The sequence below is a fragment of the Oryctolagus cuniculus genome, chromosome X (genome assembly GCF_051225735.1).
Source record: "Oryctolagus cuniculus isolate XC-2025 breed Fujian yellow rabbit chromosome X, ASM5122573v1, whole genome shotgun sequence".
Classification (NCBI taxonomy): domain Eukaryota; kingdom Metazoa; phylum Chordata; class Mammalia; order Lagomorpha; family Leporidae; genus Oryctolagus; species Oryctolagus cuniculus.
This window is the reverse complement of record NC_142888.1, coordinates 82,380,657-82,400,717: the sequence shown is the minus strand read 5'-3', so window position 1 is coordinate 82,400,717 and position 20,061 is coordinate 82,380,657. Positions and strand designations below refer to the sequence as shown.

The following is a 20,061-nucleotide window of genomic DNA, read 5'->3' as shown; positions in this document are numbered from 1 at the left end:
CTGCAGCACCATCTATCTTTTTCTATGTTGCTAACACCAATATATATGTTTCTATCCTTACACTACTTGATATCTTAGCAGCATTTGACACATTTGACTATTCTCTTGGAGCACTCTCATATTTTGACTTTGCTGATAACACAATTTAACTGATATTTGGAGGGGTTGAGAGAATTTGATTCTGATTACCATATGTGACAAGACTGTCACTTATGCAAACTGTTGCATTCAAAAATTGTGAGCAGCAGGCCAAAATTGAGCTCTGCTTGAAATCTAAGTCAATGGCCCTCTGTACCAACCTTCCAAGTGTCTTGGCCTACAGGGAGGCCAGAAGTCAATGAATCAATGATCAATTGAAGTGCCATAATGTTTTTATTTATTTATTTGTTGGTTTGTTTGAAAGGCAGAGTGACAATGAGTGGGAAAGACAGAGAGCGATCTTCTATCCATTGGTTCATTCGCTCAGTTCCCAAATGGCTTACCGGAGTTGAGGCTGGGCCTGACTAAAGTCAGGATCCAGGAACTCTACCCTGGTTTCCTAAAAAGTGGCAAGGACCCAAGTACTTGGGCCATAGTTCACTGACTTCCCAGGTACATTAGCAGGGAGGTGGATCAGAATCAGAGTAGCTGGGACTCAAACTGGCACTCTGATATGGGATGCCAGCATCCCAAGTGGCATAACGCCAGTCCTGCCGTGCCATTCTTGAACATGTCATGAATGAACACCCACTGTACACAAGACACTTCAAATGACTTTTTTGTGCATTGCCTAAATTAAACCTCACTGCAAGATTGCAGGCAAGAAGGAATAGTACTGCTATCCCTCCACTTTGTAGTTGAGGAGACTGACAAATACAGCTGGTAGGCACAGAGCTGAGCTTAAAAATTCAGGTTGTCTGACTGCAAAGTTCATGCTTCTAACTACTATGCTATACTGTGAGAGTTATCAAGCTGAGTGTGAAATGACCAGGCCCACCTTTCTCCTATTACCCAGTAATTGACCAGAGAATCAAATCATTCACACGACAGGCTAGCAGATGATTTTTCAAAATTAACTTTTTATTAATTTAAAAATCCAGCAATGCAGTGACTACATAAATAAAGTACCATATTTAGGTACATGTCCTGTGAGAAGGGTGAAAGGGTAATACTGTTATGTTACCCTTACTTGTTTATATGAACTAACTAGAAAATGGCTACAACTGCTAAATGGTGTTTATGGGCTTTGTTGTTCCAAGTGTTTATGATACAAATAAATACACAAGAAGAACCACATCCATTCTTCTCTACTAACTACAGACAGCTTGACCTCTTTCTCCCTATGTCCTACTCTCTACACAAAACCAAACACTGGAGGGTTTCTATGTCGGCTAACACAGCTCCCCAGCTCCTGCTCCCCACAGCACTTGGGGAAGGTGTGTCTCAGCACCTGGACTGAGGAGTTTATCTAAGGAAGCTCTCTGGGTGTTCCCTTAAGGCTGAGCTTTCTGAGAACACCTGGGTGGGAAGGGGAACCACCTCTACACCGGGATCTGATTACTGGTCTCCACACTAGGGAAACCCTGCCACCTTAGGGGAGGGGAGGCCAGGGGAGGCAGCAGCTGCCTAACCACCCCACCCCATCACACACACGCACACTAAAGCTCTGAGGCCCTTCACCCCAAGGTCTGCCATCTCCCTCTCCTGAAGAGAATGTGTGTGTGCAATGCACTGGTGAGAGCTTTGTTCCATGTAGTCCTGGCCACAGACCCCGTGTCTCCTTTGTGACAACTGACTCCTTTATGCCCTATGGCCGTAAAGACTGGACCTTTTATATTTCTCCCTCTCAGTGTCAAGTAATCTAAAGACAAACAATGTTCTCTCAACTAGGGCCACAGAGCAGGAAATAAGGACCTTCGGGTTCCTTAGCATTTCTAAGTACTCACTAGAGCTCATTCGTGCCTTCAGAGGGACCAAATCCAGAAGGCAGGCTTGGGATCTTTCCTGTGAAGAATGGATAGATTTCCCACCAAGATCACTTCTGAAGCCGGACTTCAGAATGGAGCATTTATGCTCTGCTATTGCACTGCACACACATTTTAAGTGCAGCCTACTTTGGAATCCCAACTCAAACTCATGCTTAGATAAGGCAAGAATGGTAAAACGGTTTGGGATCAACAATTTTATCAGAGTCACCAGCTCTTTAAGCGAGCAATGACTCTCTTATTCTCAGAACCCACAGACAGAAGCTCAGGAAGACTAAGCCACCTTGCAAGGTAAAAATCAGCCCTTGCAAGTGGAGAAGAAGGAAAGTTGTCCTTTTAAAAGGAGCTTCCACACTTTAATCTAAATGTCCTGGCTACACAAATGATGCCTTAAGAAAATTAGTGAGTACTGATCTATTAATTGGTCAGTTTTATTGATATGAAAACAAAAAGATGGCCTTTTGACTTTTATCAACTCCTTTCTTCAACAATTTCTTTGTCTTCTATGAATTCAGTTTCTGAGAATTGTATTCAATTCTCATTTATTTACAGAGGCCCCACAGGTTCAGGGAGAAGGGAGAGTTGGTATCATTAGGGGAAAGTTAGTTTCCACTTCAAAGTAGGTGGGGACAGGAAATAGTGTTCTTAATCTTCACCATGCTACTATAGTTCGTGACTTCAACAGCCACAAACAGCTTCTGATTACATTTTTAAATGTATTCTGCTGGTCACCAACAACTTCCAAGTTAGCTGGGAGTGAGGCAAAGGAAAGAAGTATACAGCTACACCCTATGCTGGCTTAGTTCTGAATGGAGGCTGTAGTTTAATGTGTGTGTAGGTGTGCATACATGTGTGTGTGCACATGTATGTGTGTACATGTGTGAACAGGGAATTAGCTTTTTTAAAGAACACGAGGCATTCTAGAATTGAAAGAGTATAATTTCGTACAAATAATCGCTCTGTACTCCAGAACTCCTCAGCAATTCCCTCCTCTTTCTTTCATTTGAATAAGTTTCTGGATAGAAACCCTGGGGTTTGTTTGCTCTTGAACCTGTAAAGAAATGTGATTCTCCAAGAAATCAGAGCCGTGTTGTGGTGTTTCGTCCCTCCTCCTCCTCCCACAAATCATTCGAGACTTGTCCAGTCTCCTTGGAGGAGATGTTTAAGAGCTGACACACCACTTCACATAAAGGAACATGTTATGCTGTGCATGGCGTGAATAATTGACTGCATTTGAATTTGGGGTTTTAGGGCACTGTTGACTTAAGCAAAATAAACCTGCAGTCCAGCTGCAGCTTGAGTTTTCTTGCTTTACCCTATCCAATACTGTCTGTCTTGCCTAACAGTGGCCCTTTTCAGATCTCTCCAGGTACAAAACCTTGACCAAATCTTCAAGCTCTGTTCTGCATACACGGCTTGAACACATCTGGCTGATTTGAGCTTCTCCTTCAGTGAATATCTTCCACTGACCTAAAAGGCAAACACAAAGTGGCCAGGAGTGTATAAAAGAAGAGCTGAGCAAATTAGTAATAGAACCAACATATCCAATTCTGCCCCCGCTTTCTCATAACTAGACGGTGATTTGGAATCAAAATGTCAGGAATTTTTTTAAGCAAAACATCCCCTAAAACCCTTTTCTGGGGAGTATACACAGATAACGGGTCATGGAATTTTTTAACATATAGAATTCATAAGAATCCCAAGACTAATATGCTCATCATGAGTAAAACCTAAGTATTAATGGAATTTTCACAGTATTTTTAGCATTTGCAAAATGCTCCACTATCTGTTAGCTATTTAGGTGGCTCATTTGGCACTGGGTTCAAAAAGCCACATTGCAAATGCAGTACTTACTGCTCTGTTTGAGGCTTTACTTACTCTCTGGGATTGCCACATACTGGTTTGTTTCCTTGATCATTACTTCATTATTCAACTCTATTTTTTCTATTCCTTTTGCCCTTTGACAAAAACTGCTCACCCTTGCTTTCTCCTATATTCACATGTTATCTCTGCACCCCCTTCACCACCGATAAATCCACTCTTTGAACTATTATATTCTCATATATGCCTTGGGATCCTTTTCCTCTCTGAGTTAACGCAACCGTTTCCTGTCTAGTCCCTGCTGTCTCTGCCTATCCTGGATCTCTGTTCAGTCTTCTTTTTATTCCTGTGCTCATGATGTTGTGACTTGCACAATTCCCAGTCCAAGGTAAGCAAATTCCTCCTAACTCTAACCCTACTTTGAACCTCTTTGTTTTTTGTAGCTATATAAAAACAAAATCTCTTTCCCTATACACTCCATTTCTCTGGTCCTTTCTCTCTTGATTCCTCACTTTTCCCTATTCCCTTTGACTCAATGGCAAGACAGAGGGAAAATCAGAAGGACTGGTCAAGGCACTAGCTTTTACTGAAGCTTTATGATGTGCCGACACATTATGTAAGGAGTCAGGCATGTTCTCCTTCATCCCCGATAGGCCCTGTATCTCAGCATCCACTTCCTTCAGCTACACATAGTTTGGGGCACATAACATCTATTTCAATTATATATCCCAAATCCTAACAGAGTAGGCTTACACCATCTTTCAAGTCCCCTGGAGCCTAGAGGAGAGCCTTGTTCACAAAATGAATTAAGAAGCATTCTTTGAAATTAATTGGTAATTTCACATCACTTCATTGATCCTGGCATCCTAGTCTCTGCCTCCTTTATTCCTGTCTCACAAGTAAGGACTCCCAACTATTCCATTAATTCTCATACTGCCCAGTTTCATTTTCTTTCAGTCCTGCTTTAGATAAATGTTTGACTCTGTTTCCTGCTGCTCTACTGGTTAACTCTGCTCAGATGGCTCTCAAGCATCTTAATCTAAGCATATTACAAGTCAAACTCTTTTTCTCTTACCAATACCCGTTTACTCTTCAGGCTTTCTCATTACTGAATGACATACCATTCATTCAGTCTATAATGTTGTTAATATTGGAGTCATTCCAACTTCATTTCTCTCTTTGACATCAATCTTGTTGATTTAACCTCAGAAATGCCTCTTGCAGTGACCTTTCCTCCTCCTATATTATAGTATAGTAAAGTAAAGACTATCACCAGCTCTCTCACTAGTAGTCCATTTTGGGCTCCAAACAGCAAAGGGTGTTTCTTTCTGAAAAACAGATCTGAATGCACCATTCCCTCATTTAAACACCTCCACTGAGATTCTCTGGCCTAGAGATCAATTCTGAATTCTTGGCATAGCAAATGGAACTGTTCACCATCTGCCTTTGCCAAAATAGATGCTTAATAAATCCATCAGATAGCCCAGAGACATCTTTCCAAAGCACCATTTTAGATATCACTATGCTGTTTCTGAGTTGGCAGAAACTACCAATGCAACTTGCCTTACATGTGAACTTCACACTGGCTTCTTCCAGGATCTTTAAGGACTTCTTACCTTCCAACTCTTCTCATCTTTCAGTGCACCCTCTGTAGCCCTTATCATTGTTCCTCACCCCCACCCACATTTCTTGTTTGTTCCCGTCTGAGTCTTCTCTTAGGCTGCACCCTCTTCCTGGAGGGATTTCCTGACCTGTTGCCCAGTCACACCCTCCTCTTTTCAAAACACACCTCCTCCCCGAAGCCTTCCCCGACTAAGCCCACCTGGCTCTCATCTCATTGTTCTTTACAGATTCCCCTGAGCATTTAGGTATTTAACTCCTCTGAAATCTACTAATTCAAACTGAAGGCACTTTCATGTTCTGTCTCGCCCATTAGAATTCCCTGTGGATAGAAATTGTGTGCCTTTTATTCCACTAGAAGTGCTCCCCACCCCCCAGTGCTGAGAAGTAGCTAGTCCCTAGGCTCCATCTAGCGTAGAAAGTGAGAGAGCTACAAATATTCTTGAGTGTCTGAATGCTTTTAAAGAAACATGACCACACAGGGGCACTTCCAAGACTGAGAGAATTTTGAAACAACATGCGAATCGGCATGCAATCATTTTCCTGCAGTCTCTCATCTCCAACACCAGAAGACACAGCCTTCTTGGTGTGACATCTCCACACATATAATAGACTGGGGATCTCGTGAACTTTATTACCAACCCTCTTGCAACTCTGCAATTAGCAGTTTTATTTAAGATATTCAGGAAACCTAAAGTAGCTTATGCTTGGACTCCATGTGGGTTTGTATTCATTATGTCCCAGCTTTTCAGTTCGCATTCTGACAGGCTATTTCCTGCTAAGTCCCTGGAGAACAGCTAGAGCATCCTCTAAAGTTGACACACTGAACATGGCTAATGTTCACTGAGAACACAGCAGGGGCTTTAGCGGGGTCACGACGACACTGAAAACTGGAAGCATCTTTCATAGAGGAGTACAGACAGGTGCCACTTACTCAGGGTTGTCCTGGTCACCAACTTGAAGTGGTGGAGCTCCTCAAACATTCTCTTGGAGATCTTCTCAATATGGAAGTGCTGGAGGATGCCTTGGGCCAAACAAAAAGTGGAACAGGTGGTCAGGCACTCTCTGGCTGCAACCACCAACCCCCTTTCCTGCTTGGATTGAGCCTGTCATCCCGTTACTGGGGCTTATGAGTACTGAGCTGGGCTGTGTAATGTGCTTAACCAGGAACTTGGATGGATCAAGGGTTATAATTGACTCCATTTGTTTCCTTGGCTCCTTGGCCTCCGCTTGGCTTCTCAGAGGGATGGAGATAAGAGAGATAGTGCTACAGATGATGGGACCCCCTCCTAGAGAAAGCCACAAGGAATCAGGCATGGGTGCTGGTTACAGTTTCTGCAGCCAAGGGCAGTATTAGAAATTCCTCCTTTGCCCTAAATCTGGGTAGACTATATCCTTGCCAAACTACTGGGTTGCCCTCCTGGCCAAGCAAGCAGAGCCAGCAGTAGGATCGGAGACAGGTTGTTTGTGTAAATGGAGAAGCCACCCCTGATCCTGAACTTGCTGAAAAGCATATTTTCCTTTGGGAAATATCCACAGCTCCCTTAGCCTTCCTTTATAAAATTATGGGGAGAATTAAAATAGAGTAGGTCCTACACTCTCAACCCTGTTTGAATAGCTTTAATCAGAGTAATAGTTAACCAACCAAAAATTGCCTTGTAGTTAAGGAGCAGCATGCTAGCAGCCCTTAAATAATTCTCAAAAGATCTACAGGGGACAATCTGGAGGAAGCCTGGGTTTTTCTCTGGTCATCAAACACAGGCCTTGAGATGACCAGTAGAGGGAACAACAGGCTATTAAGATTGTATACCAAGAAGTTGCAAATCATCCACACATATCTGTAGTGTAGGAAATGCATGGCTATTAATAGTGGGCCCATTTGCTAAGGAAGCCAACAGACCAGTATCTAGTCCCAGTGGACCTGTTGCAATAAGCTAGGGAGTTAGAGATGGCAAATTGGCATGCCTAGGTATAGAACCAACATAAGCGGAGACAAGAAACCTATGTATATTCTAACATATTTTTAAGAAGTTGGAAGGACCATATTCTTTAGAGATAAAAAAGGATGTTGTGAGAAGGGGGAGGGGAAAACCCCCATGAATACTCAAACAGTACTTCTTAAAGTATGTTTCAAGTGCCATATGCATTAGCATTTCCTGCCTATGTGTTAGACTTGCACATGTTTAAACCCTACCTAAGACCTACACATCTCTGAGGTGGAATGAGGTCACTGTATTTTATATCAGCTCCTTGTGCAATCCCAAAGCCCACTAAAGCCTGAGTACTCATAAGCCTTGTGTGGGAGCCAGTAGCAAAAGGCTCAGTAAAATTCAGTATTACTTTCCAGTTGAAATCTCACCTCTATACTTGGACTTCTAGAAAATTTGGCCAGACTCGATCAGCACTAGTCTTCTATCTACAGAATGGTTTGAATGGCTATAGTATATCCATGAACAGAACGTGGCTTGCTATGGTAGTCACTGTGGCTAATCAGAAAAGGAACTGGAAATCATGACTGGGATTGTTTCTCCAGTGAGACTATAATCTTCTTGAGGGCAGGGATGGTGGTTTTAAAATTTCCTTATCCCAGAGTAGATAACATAATTCTATGAATTTAGCTTTGCACGGAATGAATAGGTTTACATATTTACTGGGCTCTGCATTATAACAAATGGCAGACCACAGTTTGGTAACTTAAACCCTGGCTGCACAATGGAATTACCTGTAACTTTTTTTTAAAAAAAGCACCAATACCCTGGCTTCATCCCAAACGAACTAATTAGAATCTCTGTGAGTAGAGTGCGGACATGGGAAAAACAAACAAACAAACAAACAAACAAAACTCTCCCCGATGGTTCTGATGTGTAGCAAGAGTTGGGAATCACTCCTCCAGCTTTTAGGTGTGAGAAAGACAACCTTGGAAAACCCTATGGGTCAATACTTAATCTTTCGCATAGGCCATGATTAAATCTGAGAGGCCATAATTACAACTGTGTTATTTTATAAGAAATTAGAAAAACTCTTGACCCAAACAGAGGATCAGGTTGAAGCAAAATTAAGGTGAGGTTTTTTTCTTCCTTCTATGCTCATGTTACAAAGAAATTAATATTGTCTTACTCACCCTTTCGAATGGTCCAAACGTGGACTTCTACCTGAGGTGGTCTCTCAGTCTCCAGTGCAATTTTTCTAGTAGTCTCCCCATCCTCCATGAACACAGACTCATATACAGGCATCGTTTCTTCTCCACAAAAGTAGCCTTTGCTGTCAAAGCCTTGGCCTGGAAGTTCTTCTGGAATCAGGAAGCAATCAGAGCTTTATTATGGTTTCTAATACTTCAAGTGGACTTCTACATTTATCTATCATGTTGTTCATAACACCACACAATCATTGAAAGGGAACAATCAATAAGAACATTGTTACCAAGACAAGAAATTCCACCCATATTTCATTTGCTCAGTTTAGGCTGTCCCTGAGACAGCCACTAAATCACAAAGGAATATATAACCTTTGGTCAAAGTGCATGTAGCCACCAAATCCATAGTTCTGCAGAACACTGGCCCACAAACCAAACTGGATCCCCCTAGTGCCATCACTGCAAAGTGAACTTTCATGATGAGGAAGCATGTAACCAAGAATAAATCTCTGTGTACTTAAAGGAACACAGGAGTTTTCAGCCCATGTAAGAATCCTACTCTGTCCAGCCTAGTGTTGCCAGGAGAGGCCCATGGAATGGGCTGACAGAGGGCCTGGCTTAACTTCCTTGATATCATTCAGGTACACTTAGAAAACAGTCATGACACTTCTTATGTGCATTTACTTGCCCAAAAGATCGATTCAAATCAGCTTGACATTTCTGAATGCTCTTTGATTTGTCTGTAAGGGGAATGATAATACTGGATCAACACCAGTGCCAAAACCTAGATGTCAAAATAGTCACCTGTATGCTATGCCAAATGAATGGTTGAGAGACACAAAAAATTGGTCAAACTCCTCAACTATGGATCATGTAATGTGTAAAATAAACTGCTGAATTTCAGCTTCTAGGCATAAAGATACCAACCCACCCATATTCCAAATTCTACTCTACCCTCCCCTTTCCTCACCACCCCCCCACCAAAAAAATGTTTCTTTTGGTTATCAGTGAGTTAAGTTTCTCTGAGGGCTTCAAAACCAGCACCCTCTTCAGCTGCATATTTAAAGTGTATACTGAAATCAGGAACAACAAAGAGAAGCCTTGGACATCCTGAAGACTTTGAATATGAGCAGGAGCCATCTGTAAGAATATTTGAATCTTTGAGGACAAAACTGTTGAGTGCTTTGGATCTATGACTCTAATTAGAAATTCACTGTTAGCCAATCAGGCACATGTAGACTAGAAGCTGTAATCAGATTGCTATTGTATGTCTCTTGCTGACCTGATTAGCTTTCCCACCCCACCACCATTTGGCATGAAAAGGACACAACCATAATCTTCTCTTGACAATTCCATGTTGGATTACTCAATTTGTGGATTATCCTAGAATCAAAATTCCTTTCTTTTTTGTCTTTCATTTTAGCAATTTGATTACCCAGTAGGCCAGTCTTTTTGGCAATATGTTAGGTAATTAAGGGATGTGTGCTAGCAGTTTTAAAATGGGGGAGGGAGGAGATGACAGAATGTACAGGGACCTCTATGTATTCAATTCTCATCTTTAGAATAGGAGCCAAGTTAATTTGTCAAACGTTGTTCACCAGCTTAATACTGGCTATGGCTATAACCGATATATGAAATCCATGATGGCACTGGAAGTACCTGTAATATGCTCAAAGTTCTCCCAGTATCCTGAAGAATCATGCTGCACCACCACTCTCTCCTCTCCAAGAGCTGAATGTACTAGACTGGGGGAATCTACAAACAACAAAACCCACTAGTGACTCAACACTGGCTGACACTTGAAAATACTGAGAAGCAAAGTTTGTCTATAGCATGACCTATGCAGCAACATCCTCCTCCATTTTTCACACTCTTCATCTGGAGGCGTGTTCTGATCACTCTATGCTCACATTCTCTTATTTCCTTCCAGGGAAGTAGGCCATGCTTGAAGTCACTTCTGGCCATTATCACTTCCCATGAGAATGTTTGTGTTCTGAGCTCCCCCAGAACTAAAATATTGAGAAACCATTCCTTATGGAAATGATGATGACTGATGAGGGAGATATATTCTCCTTAACCCAGGAAACTTTCAAGTCTTCACCAGGGCTTTTCATGCCATAACATGAAAGGTGTAATTATAGGAATTCCAGGTACAGTGGGTGCTACAGTGGATGTGAGAGGTGAATCGGGGAACCTTCAGGAAGTGGAACTCCTATCTAACCGTGTAAGGGGCCACTGATAGACAAGGCAAGGCCAGTCTCTATCAGAACAAAGGGAAGAGATTGGGTGATTACTGACACCATGAATAAGAGTGTCAATTGTTAAATCAACAACAGGAGTCACTGTGCACTTACTCCCCATGTAGGATCTCTGTCCTTAATGTGTTGTACTTATGTGAATTAACGGTATAACTAGTACTCAAACAATACTTTATACTCTGTGTTTCTGTGTGGATGCAAACTGTTGAAATCTTTACTTAGTATATACTAAATTGATCTTCTGTATATAAAGATAATTGAAAATGAATTTTGATGTGAATGGGATGGGAGAGGGAGTGGGAGATAGGATGGTTGTGGGTGGGAGGGAGGTTATGAGGGGAAAAAGCTGCTATAATCCAAAAGCTGTATTTTGGAAATTTATGTTTATTAAATAAAAGTTTAAAAAAATGAAAAAATTTTAAAAAAAGAACAAAGGGAAGAGAGAGAGGTGAAATTCATGCTCTTTATTTTTGTCTAATTTGCTACTAGAGGAACTTGCAATCACTTGTCACAACAAAACTTCAGACTGGATCACCAGCAAACTTTATCTCTTTTCCTAATCAATATAACCGAATTTAATAATTTTTCTCCACTGATTTTCTTTCCTCCTCAATCCCTTACAGTTTTGTTCCTTTTCATCTGTGTCATGTATCATTTCTTAAAAGGTCAATGATGCCAAGATTATCCCATTTCTTACCCTGATCCCATAATTTAGGGCTCTACTCAAAGATCACCTCTTTAGGGAAGCCTTCTCTGATCAATCTTTTGAAAGTACATCCTGCCTCATTCATTATCTTATGATCCTGTTGGGTTTTCTTCACAGTAGCCATCACCATTGAAAGTTACCTATGGTTTAGATTCAATTCTGTATTTTCTGCTGAAATGTAAGGACCATGAAGGCAGGTAGTCTTTGCCTGCCTTGTTCATCTCTCTATCCTTACTGTATGTGTTTTGCACACAGTAGGCAGAGATTGTTTTGCAGATTGAATGCATGAATAAGTGCATGTCCCCAGATGTTCTTCAGTTTCTTAGTATCTGGAGCAGGTGCCCTGGGCTGTGTGGATAATGAACTTTAGGCAGTGTGACTAGCAGGGATGATTCAACATTCAGACATCCATGTGTGGCCCACTGAGAAACAGATACATAGATTGAGACAGAAACTCTGTCTTTATGTGGTGCCCAAGAAACCCTCTCTCCATATACCTCAGTGGAGTGGGGAAGTGGGGAAAAACAGCTATTTTAGAGAAACCAGTTTAATCGATCAGATTCATCAATGTAGTGTCAGCTGGGATTCTATATGGTGGGGTTTTGAAAATATTTGAGAATCAATAAGAGAGAGGGAGAAAGAGAGGAAGGGGGAGGGATGGAGGAAGGGGCTGGGAGAGAGAGAGAATTGAAAAGCCCCTATTCACTGGCCTACTCCCAAACGCCCACAACAGCTGTGGTAGGTCTGGGCTGGGTCAGGCTGTGGCCAGGAGCCAGGAACTCAATCCATATCTTCCACAGGGATGGCAGGGGCCAAAGCACTTGAGCCATCCATCACTTGCTGCCATCCAGCGTCTGTATAAGCAAGGAACTGGAGTCAGGAGCCAGAGCTGATCCAGATCATGGGTATCACAATCAGCATTTTAACCACTAGGCCATACACCCATCTGTAGAGGGCAGCTTGTAAAAAGTAATTTTTAATATCTTGTCTAATTGCAAAAGGAAGACATGTTTACTATTTAAATTTAGAAAATACAAAAGAGGGAAGGAAATGAGAAGTATCCATAATCTAGTCACTTGAAGATGGTCACTATGAACATTTTGCCATGTGCTCTTCCAGTCTCCTGTCTAGTCTAAGCATATATAAATATTTCCTTTTTAAAACAAAAAGTGGAGTCACAATATATTGTTTTGTACATTGCTCTTCTTAGTTAAAAAATATATCATAGACATGTTTCTGTGCTATTAAATTTTGATTGTTACATTTTGATTTACAATGATTTATAATGGCTATATAATAAGCCACAGTACAAATGTATGAATTATCTAACTATTCCCATATTTGTAGCCCTTTGAAATGTTTCTAATTTTTCACCATTGTAAGCAGCACCCTGAAAACTCTTGTTTACCTACTTTAGTGTATGTCTTTGATTACTTTTTGAGGATTACTAGGAGTTGAATTACTTACCCAAAATTTTTAATAAACATCACCAAGCCAAGAGTACATTTATTGAAAGGGTAATGCCTATTCTGTGTCCTGTTCTTACAAATTTTGATTCTTTCTATGTGAATCACCAGTATCAATAAAATCCTAAGCACACAGTGAAATGGGATTTGGTCTGAAGGATGAGATTTCAATTTGATTGTTACATAGTGAGAAGGTTCATCTTATCCTGGGTAGTTTACGTAACTACTAGTTTTTGTCTGAATGATTGTGTTGTATTCCTTTTTCAACGTTAGGTGTTAGACCCTCGACAGAAAAGAAAATCATATTGGTGGAATTACAAGTGACACTAGATGGTGTGGGGATCCATTGAGATCACAGAGTTGGAAGTCATAATAGGTCATCATGGCTAGGTAGTCACAATGTCCATATTATCCTTAGATTATGCTTTCTTCCTACCCCTAATAGGTCCACTTCCTGATGAATTTTAACGCTCATGTTTTGTATTCCTTATCAGATAGCTCCTATTCTTATGCAGACTCTGTCCCATATTTATCTGTGAAGATGGGGCTCAAAATACTGAGGAAATTTTTGTTTATGCCATAAATTAGTACTTTAATGTGCATTAGGATCAATCACATGGGAATCTTGTTAAAATGCAGGTTCTGATGCACTAGTTCTAGGGTAGGGATCTGAGAGTCAGCATTTTTAACTAGCTCTAAGGTGCGGCTGGTCCATGGACCAAACTGAGTATCCAGGACAAAAACTACCCTGGAACTACAGCAGTGAAAGCTTCCCAACCTTTCTGCACGTCAAATGTCACCTAGGATTTAATCTTTTGCAAATTTCAAAGGCCGAGCCATGCTTCAGATAAGTTAAATCATAAACTCTGGGGATGGGACACAGGCATGTTTTAACAATTCTATGGAATTCCAACGTGCAGACAAGATTGGGAACCACTGGCCCACATGAAACTGCTCAATAAATACACATTGACTTTGTGCATGTTTGTCTACTAGTTATGAGAGGTTGCCTAAATTAAAGAAAGACATGATTTAGCTCTCTGTCTACATTTAAAAATGTTTGATTTTCATTTGTGTTTATAAAAATGCTTTGCAGAAGGCATAAGGAATGATAAATTCCTATGCCTGGGAGTGGCTAACTCATTGACTCCTAGAGTGTTGGAGCTGAAAGGCGTTCTGAACCCATCTGTTTTAATCCTCCCATTTTCAGAGAAGGAAATCGAGGCTGAGAGGTTAAGTGACTTTTTCTAGGGCACCCAGGAAAACTGATGTAAGCCAGGGCTACAATCATTGATTATCCATCTGTACTCTGTCACTCCCAATGTTATGGACTACATTTTTTTCTAGCTATGGTTTAAAATTATCATTTGAATAATTAATTTGCCTTTTTTTTTCATAAGTCAACACTTTCCATTGGAAAAGAAAAGTCAATGAGTTGGAAGTTACCAGAGTTCTAGGCTCTGGTTTAAATCATCAACTAGTTTCTCTGACTCTGGGCAAGTCACTTTACTTTATATATCTCAGCTTTCTTATATTTAAAATAGAAATAATATAATTTTAGGAATTTAGTTGAAATGGATCTCAGACATTAATTGCTCTAAACTTTTCATTGTATAGATAAGACTGATGAGGTTCAGGGTGGATATGGCATATTTTTCAAAGTCATGTAGCAATGGACCAGAACCCATTCCCTTCCACTATGACTAATTTTTCTTCCTATCTCAAAAGGGTAATATGCTTTGACTGGGTGGGCAACTGTACTTTGGTGATTTAAATAGTGATATAAATGAAAGGTGTTACTGCTTTTTCTAATAATCATGATAACCTGAATTCTCTACTATTTAGAAATTCAAGGGTAAATCTGACTTTTAGGGCTACATGGGAAGTGTAGCAGATTTAAGCATATTCCTGATATATTTCTTAGTAGCAAATTTCTTTCAAGAAACTATCTTATTAGTCCTTCAAAAGAGGAGAGAATGAAGTTCATTATTTTCAAAACTATTATCATAATTACATGACAAGTTGATTATGTTTCTGATGTTTAAAGAAAGTTAAGAAGGTCTATGTGGAGACCTCAGTCAACCAAAGGCAGGGCCTCCAACCAACGCACCTTTTGCCTTTTTACCTGGACACACCTTGCAGCACTTTCCATCTATTTTCTGAGGATACTTGCAGGGGTATCGACTGGGGCAGTGGATTTTCTTACACTCTTGCTTGGTGACATTACAAGTGCAAAGCACACACTCCACAATGCCAAATGCCCGAAGGTTTGGGTGCCAGGATTCGCCATGGGAGTAAGTCTTTCCATTGGAAACACACACTGGAAGAGAACACAGGACTGGAAATTAAAGGCTAGGGAGCTAAAATGGGTTGCCTAGGCACAGAATGCAGCCTTGAACTGCTTTACACATTAAACTTCCTCTATTTTGCCATGCCGTGGAGACACGCATACAGAGCAGTCTAGGTGACCAGAAACCAATTTGGGCTGCCATGTTCTACTGTTAGCAGCCATTCAAGTTCTTTAACAGCAGCCTCTGGATGGTCACAAAGTATTGTTTTAATGGAAGAATGAATGAACACATGAAAACAGAATTCTATTTATCCTGGGCACCTGAAAAGGAATATCTACTAGAATGCAGTATTACTATCTGTAGTTCCATAGAAGATTTGTATGGCCCAAGTGGATGTGCTCCCAGGAATGAAGATTCTCTAGAGAGATTTACAGTTCAAGGAGGCTAGATGAAAAACTACTACTCTTCCCAAGGGGCCAGTTGTTTTCTGATCCTATAGCAAATCCATCAGAATGTCAAAGGCTATGGGAGTCTGATCCATCCACATAGATGGGTATGAAACTTAATAACATCAGACCTGCTCTCTGACGTGGGAAGGAAGGTGTGAAGACAAGACTGACAGAGAAAGGATCTCAGGTAATTTGTGAAAGGATAGACTTTCATGCCTCTAATCTTGAGGCAGTTTCCTCAGTCTCCCATCGTGCAGTGGCTGTAGTGATTTGGCTCCAGCAAGTTCCTGCCTGCTCTACAGACCTCCTTCTCTGACATTTGTCGAGTGGGAACTGTAGTCACTGGCTCCATGTATGCTGAGATCCTTCTAAGAGCAAGCATCTGGGCTGCAGATCGAGGGTCCCATGAAAGGGAGGGCCACAGGAACATCCTTCCATGCGAATCAACCCAAAGCCCCCCTGGCTCCTACTGTAAGGCTTGGAGCTAAGCTCCTGGATGGGAACTGCATAAGGCTGTGAAGGGGGAGGTCTCGGAATGAGTTTCTGTCCCTTTCTGAGAGTGCTCAGACATTGTGGAGATTTCAAGCCATGACAGTGACCGGGTATGTTTCTCGTTATTCCCCACCACCTCATCACGCCCAGGAAGACCTGTTGGCATCCCAATCAACATCTCCAGGGTGAGTTATATCACTTTAGGTGGGGGTGGGGGTGGGGAATAGCCTCACTTGGGGCTTTTCTAGGAATTGACTAATTTGGCTTCAAGACAACAGCCTCAGGATGAATCACTGGACTAATTTTTTTTTCTCATCAAATCCGTTGGGTCGCATTAAGAAATATGAATGATGTTGGCTGCCATTTCCTATCCTTTGTAAAAGCTTCTAGAGCACTGGACACTCTAACTGGTCAGTCCATGTAAACATTTCCAAGAACTAAAACCAGAGAGACTCCCAACCTTACAGTGAGACAGAATAGACATTTGATACCTAAACTGTGAGGCTCAAGGTGGAAAGGATCACCCCAAGACAGGCCAGATGTGTTGTTCTTTCTCCTTCCCTCACTCATCGTTTCCCTCTCTTCCCCAGACAGTGACACTCCCTTCCACACCATGTGATCAAGTGGGAATATAGTCTGCTTTAAGAAAATTCAGGCAGGATTCAAGCTCACAGTGGCAGAGTCCTATTGCTTCTCTTCTCTGATTCTAACAAGGAACCAAGTAGATGCATTTCAAAGGGCCACATCATTAGCAAGAAAGCTAAGGACTAGGATGAGTCATGCTACGGAGCAGGACAGGCAAGATCCTCTTACACAGTGAGGTTCCTACTCCCCTAAACATTTACAGTAAAGGAACAGGCCCGACTTGATGAGAGACTTTGCAGTGAAATAGGGTGAGATCAGTTTTCTAGAAGGAAACATAGCCTTTTCCTCATCAAGAAATTCTCAAGGTGATTTTGAATCATTCAGCTGGGGAGTTGAGAGCTGGGGGTGGGGACAAGTGGTTCTCCAGTGAACTATAATAGAAAGGTCACTAGAGAACTGATGCATCCAAACTGATGGGGCAGATGAATAAATATAAACCAGCTGGAACTTCTGTAGGATACAGAGACAATCAAGGGATGAGCTTCAGCCCTGAAAATGAAGAGGTCTTGTGGAAATTATGGGATTTAGGATTTTTGAAGTCCACTTCCCTGTCATTTTTTAAGGCTTTGAAATGCTTTCAGAGCAAATGGATTCTATTGGAGGCAATTTAGTATTGGAAATGAATCTGCATGTTTACATAAACTTCCTCCCCCCAATCCCTGATACCATAAATTTGCATCATCAGAATGCCTTGGCAGTTAAAAATAGTAAATTTCAAATTGAACACAGATCAATAGTAAGTATTTCCAATTCTTCTAATACATCACCTTTTTTTTTTATTAAGGGCTTACTTTTGGATGTTCTTTTAAGGCTGTAAGTTTCAAAAGCAATTTAATTTTTTATCTGTAATCTGAAATTTACATCTAACTAGTAACAGATGTGATCAACTCGATTTGGCTTGACTAGCTTTGTTGAGATTTATAGTAGGAGTTCTTTGTAACGGATTGTTTTTCACCCATGTTATTCAATCATTTGGTTTAATAATTTATTACTTTTAACCCATTCATAGAACTGCCTTTGATTTGTTTCTCCTTTAAAGGAAACAAAACATATTTGTGGTTTCATAAAAAGGAACCAGCTGAGCTCTTGCTCTGAAGCGCTGGTTGACAGGATGCCTACGAAATTAAGAAGCAGTCAATTGTTTGATTGAATTTCTCCTCCTTCTACCCCTGCTACCGGGAGGGTGGTAGAGGTCAGAGAATGCTATGTAAGAATAAATAGGGCCACGGGATGTGTGTGGGTGCCTGCTGCAGCCAGTTGGTCAGCTGAGTGGGCTGCACGTCGGCATTAACCTGATTGGTCTTTCTGGTACTGAGCCAGGATTACTCATTTGTAAGGACAATCCCCTCATATGCTATGCATTGAACCAGAATTTCTGAATGTACGCCCAGGAATACATATGTTTAACAAGAGCCCCAGGGGAATCTGGATGTGCGGAGGTGTGAGAATGGCTATTTTTAAAGGTATGGATAAGAGCTTCAGAAGTGTCTGGCACCGAGTCCCTTTGGATATTGGGTTCCTTACTGGGAAATAAACAACCTCTCATTCTGTTAAAGACCCAAGGAATTTTCTCAAATGAGCTCCAACCCCCAGGACTGACAGAAAATGATGGAAGCTGATTCCTAAGCACAAAGGAGACTTGATTGTGCTCTTCTGGGTGCTTACAGGGAGCTCCTAAGATTCCCCTGGTGTCACTTGTCCATGCTCGCTTGTAGACTCCATGGTGAGCTATCCACAGGTGAATATGCAACATCCATGGGAGAAATGCTGGTTTCTTAGCTCTAGCCCTCTAAGGACTAGCATAGCTGAAGCCCCGATATGGAAGCAGAATGAAAAGGGGATGCCTCTTACCTTGTCCATGCTTGTGTTTGTTGTTGATGACAATCTGCACAATGGTCCCTGACGCTTGCTGGGAATCCATAAGAGCTCCCCGGTGGCTTCTGGCCCCTGGAAAGCGGGGCAGACCTCCGGCTTGTCGACTTGGTGGAGGATCATAGTGAGAACGGTGATAAGAATGTCTCTGTAAAACGACCAGAAAAAAAAAAAAACAGATCAATGAGATTACAGAGACTGCGTTATATACATTAGAAGCCATGTGATGATTCTGATGTATAATAGTGAGTATGGAACTGAACTGCATATCTACCTACAGTAATAGAAAAGGAATGTGATCATATAAAACAGCCCTGGAGGGATTCCAATTCAGTCCCATCAAGGTGGCATGTACCATTGCCATCTCACTATTCCAGGTGATCAATTTCCGTTCACAATTGATCATAATGAAAGGACTAAGAGTCAAAGGGATCACATAAACAAGACTAGTGTCTGCTAATACTAACTGATAGAATAAAAAAGGGGAGAACGATCCAACATGGGAAGCGAGATACACAGCAGACTCATAGAATGGCGGATGTCCTAAACAGCACTCTGGCCTCAGAATCAGCCCTAAAGGCATTCGGATCCGGCTGAAAAGCCCATGAGAGTATTTCAGGCATGGAAAGCCAAAACACTCTGGCAAAAAAAAATGACCTAAATGAAAGATCTCTGTGAGTGAGATCCCAGTGGAAAGAACAGGTCTTCAAAGAAGGAGGTACCTTTCTCTGAAGGGAGGAGAGAACTTCCACTTTGACTATGACCTTGTCTAAATAAGATAAGAGTCGGTGAACTCAAAAGGCTTCCATAGCCTTGGAAACTCATGACTAGAGCCTAGGGAGATTTCTGATGCCTTAAACAAGAGTGTCAATTGTTAAGTCAACAACAGGAGTCACTGTGCACTTACTCCTCATGTAGGATCTCTGTCCTTAATGTGCTGTACATTGTGATTTAATGCTATAACGAGTACTCAAACAGTATGTTTCACTTTGTGTTTCTATGTGGGTGCAAACCGTTGAAATCTTTACTTAATGTATACTACACTGATCTTCTGTATATAAAGAAAATTGAAAATGAATCTTGATATGAATGGAAGGGGAGAGAGAGAGCGGGAAAGGGGAGGGCTGCGGGTGGGAGGGAAGTCATTGGCGGGGGGGGGGGGAAGCCATTATAATCCATAAGCTGTACTTTGGAAATTTATATTCATTAAATAAAAGTTAAAAATAAATAAATAAAAAAAAGCAGCCCTGGAAATAAGGTGAGTTTTTCTCTCGTCTGCAGATAGGACTAGGTTCACAAATTCCTGTGGAAGAAAACGATCAAAACAGCTACAGTGTCCTTCCT

General features: G+C 41.3%; 1 protein-coding gene across 8 annotated transcripts in view; it reads right to left on the bottom strand.

Annotated features, from left to right (window-relative positions):
- Window positions 1-1,038: 1,038 nt before the first annotated feature.
- CHRDL1 (chordin like 1) overlaps window positions 1,039-20,061 on the bottom strand; it is a 122,776-nt gene continuing 103,753 nt past the window's right edge. For 2 of the 8 annotated variants that reach the window (XM_017349994.4, XM_070066552.2), the window contains exons 8-13: window positions 18,697-18,865; window positions 15,079-15,288; window positions 10,198-10,293; window positions 8,527-8,694; window positions 6,340-6,429; window positions 1,039-3,434 (exon numbers count right to left, since the gene is read on the bottom strand). In XM_017349994.4, the coding sequence (XP_017205483.2) occupies window positions 3,304-3,434; window positions 6,340-6,429; window positions 8,527-8,694; window positions 10,198-10,293; window positions 15,079-15,288; window positions 18,697-18,865 (864 nt within the window). In that variant the 3' untranslated portion in view covers window positions 1,039-3,303. The remainder of the gene's footprint in view (window positions 3,435-6,339; window positions 6,430-8,526; window positions 8,695-10,197; window positions 10,294-15,078; window positions 15,289-18,696; window positions 18,866-20,061) is intronic. The other 6 variants (XM_070066553.2, XM_070066554.2, XM_070066556.2 and 3 more) reach the window with 3 other exon arrangements.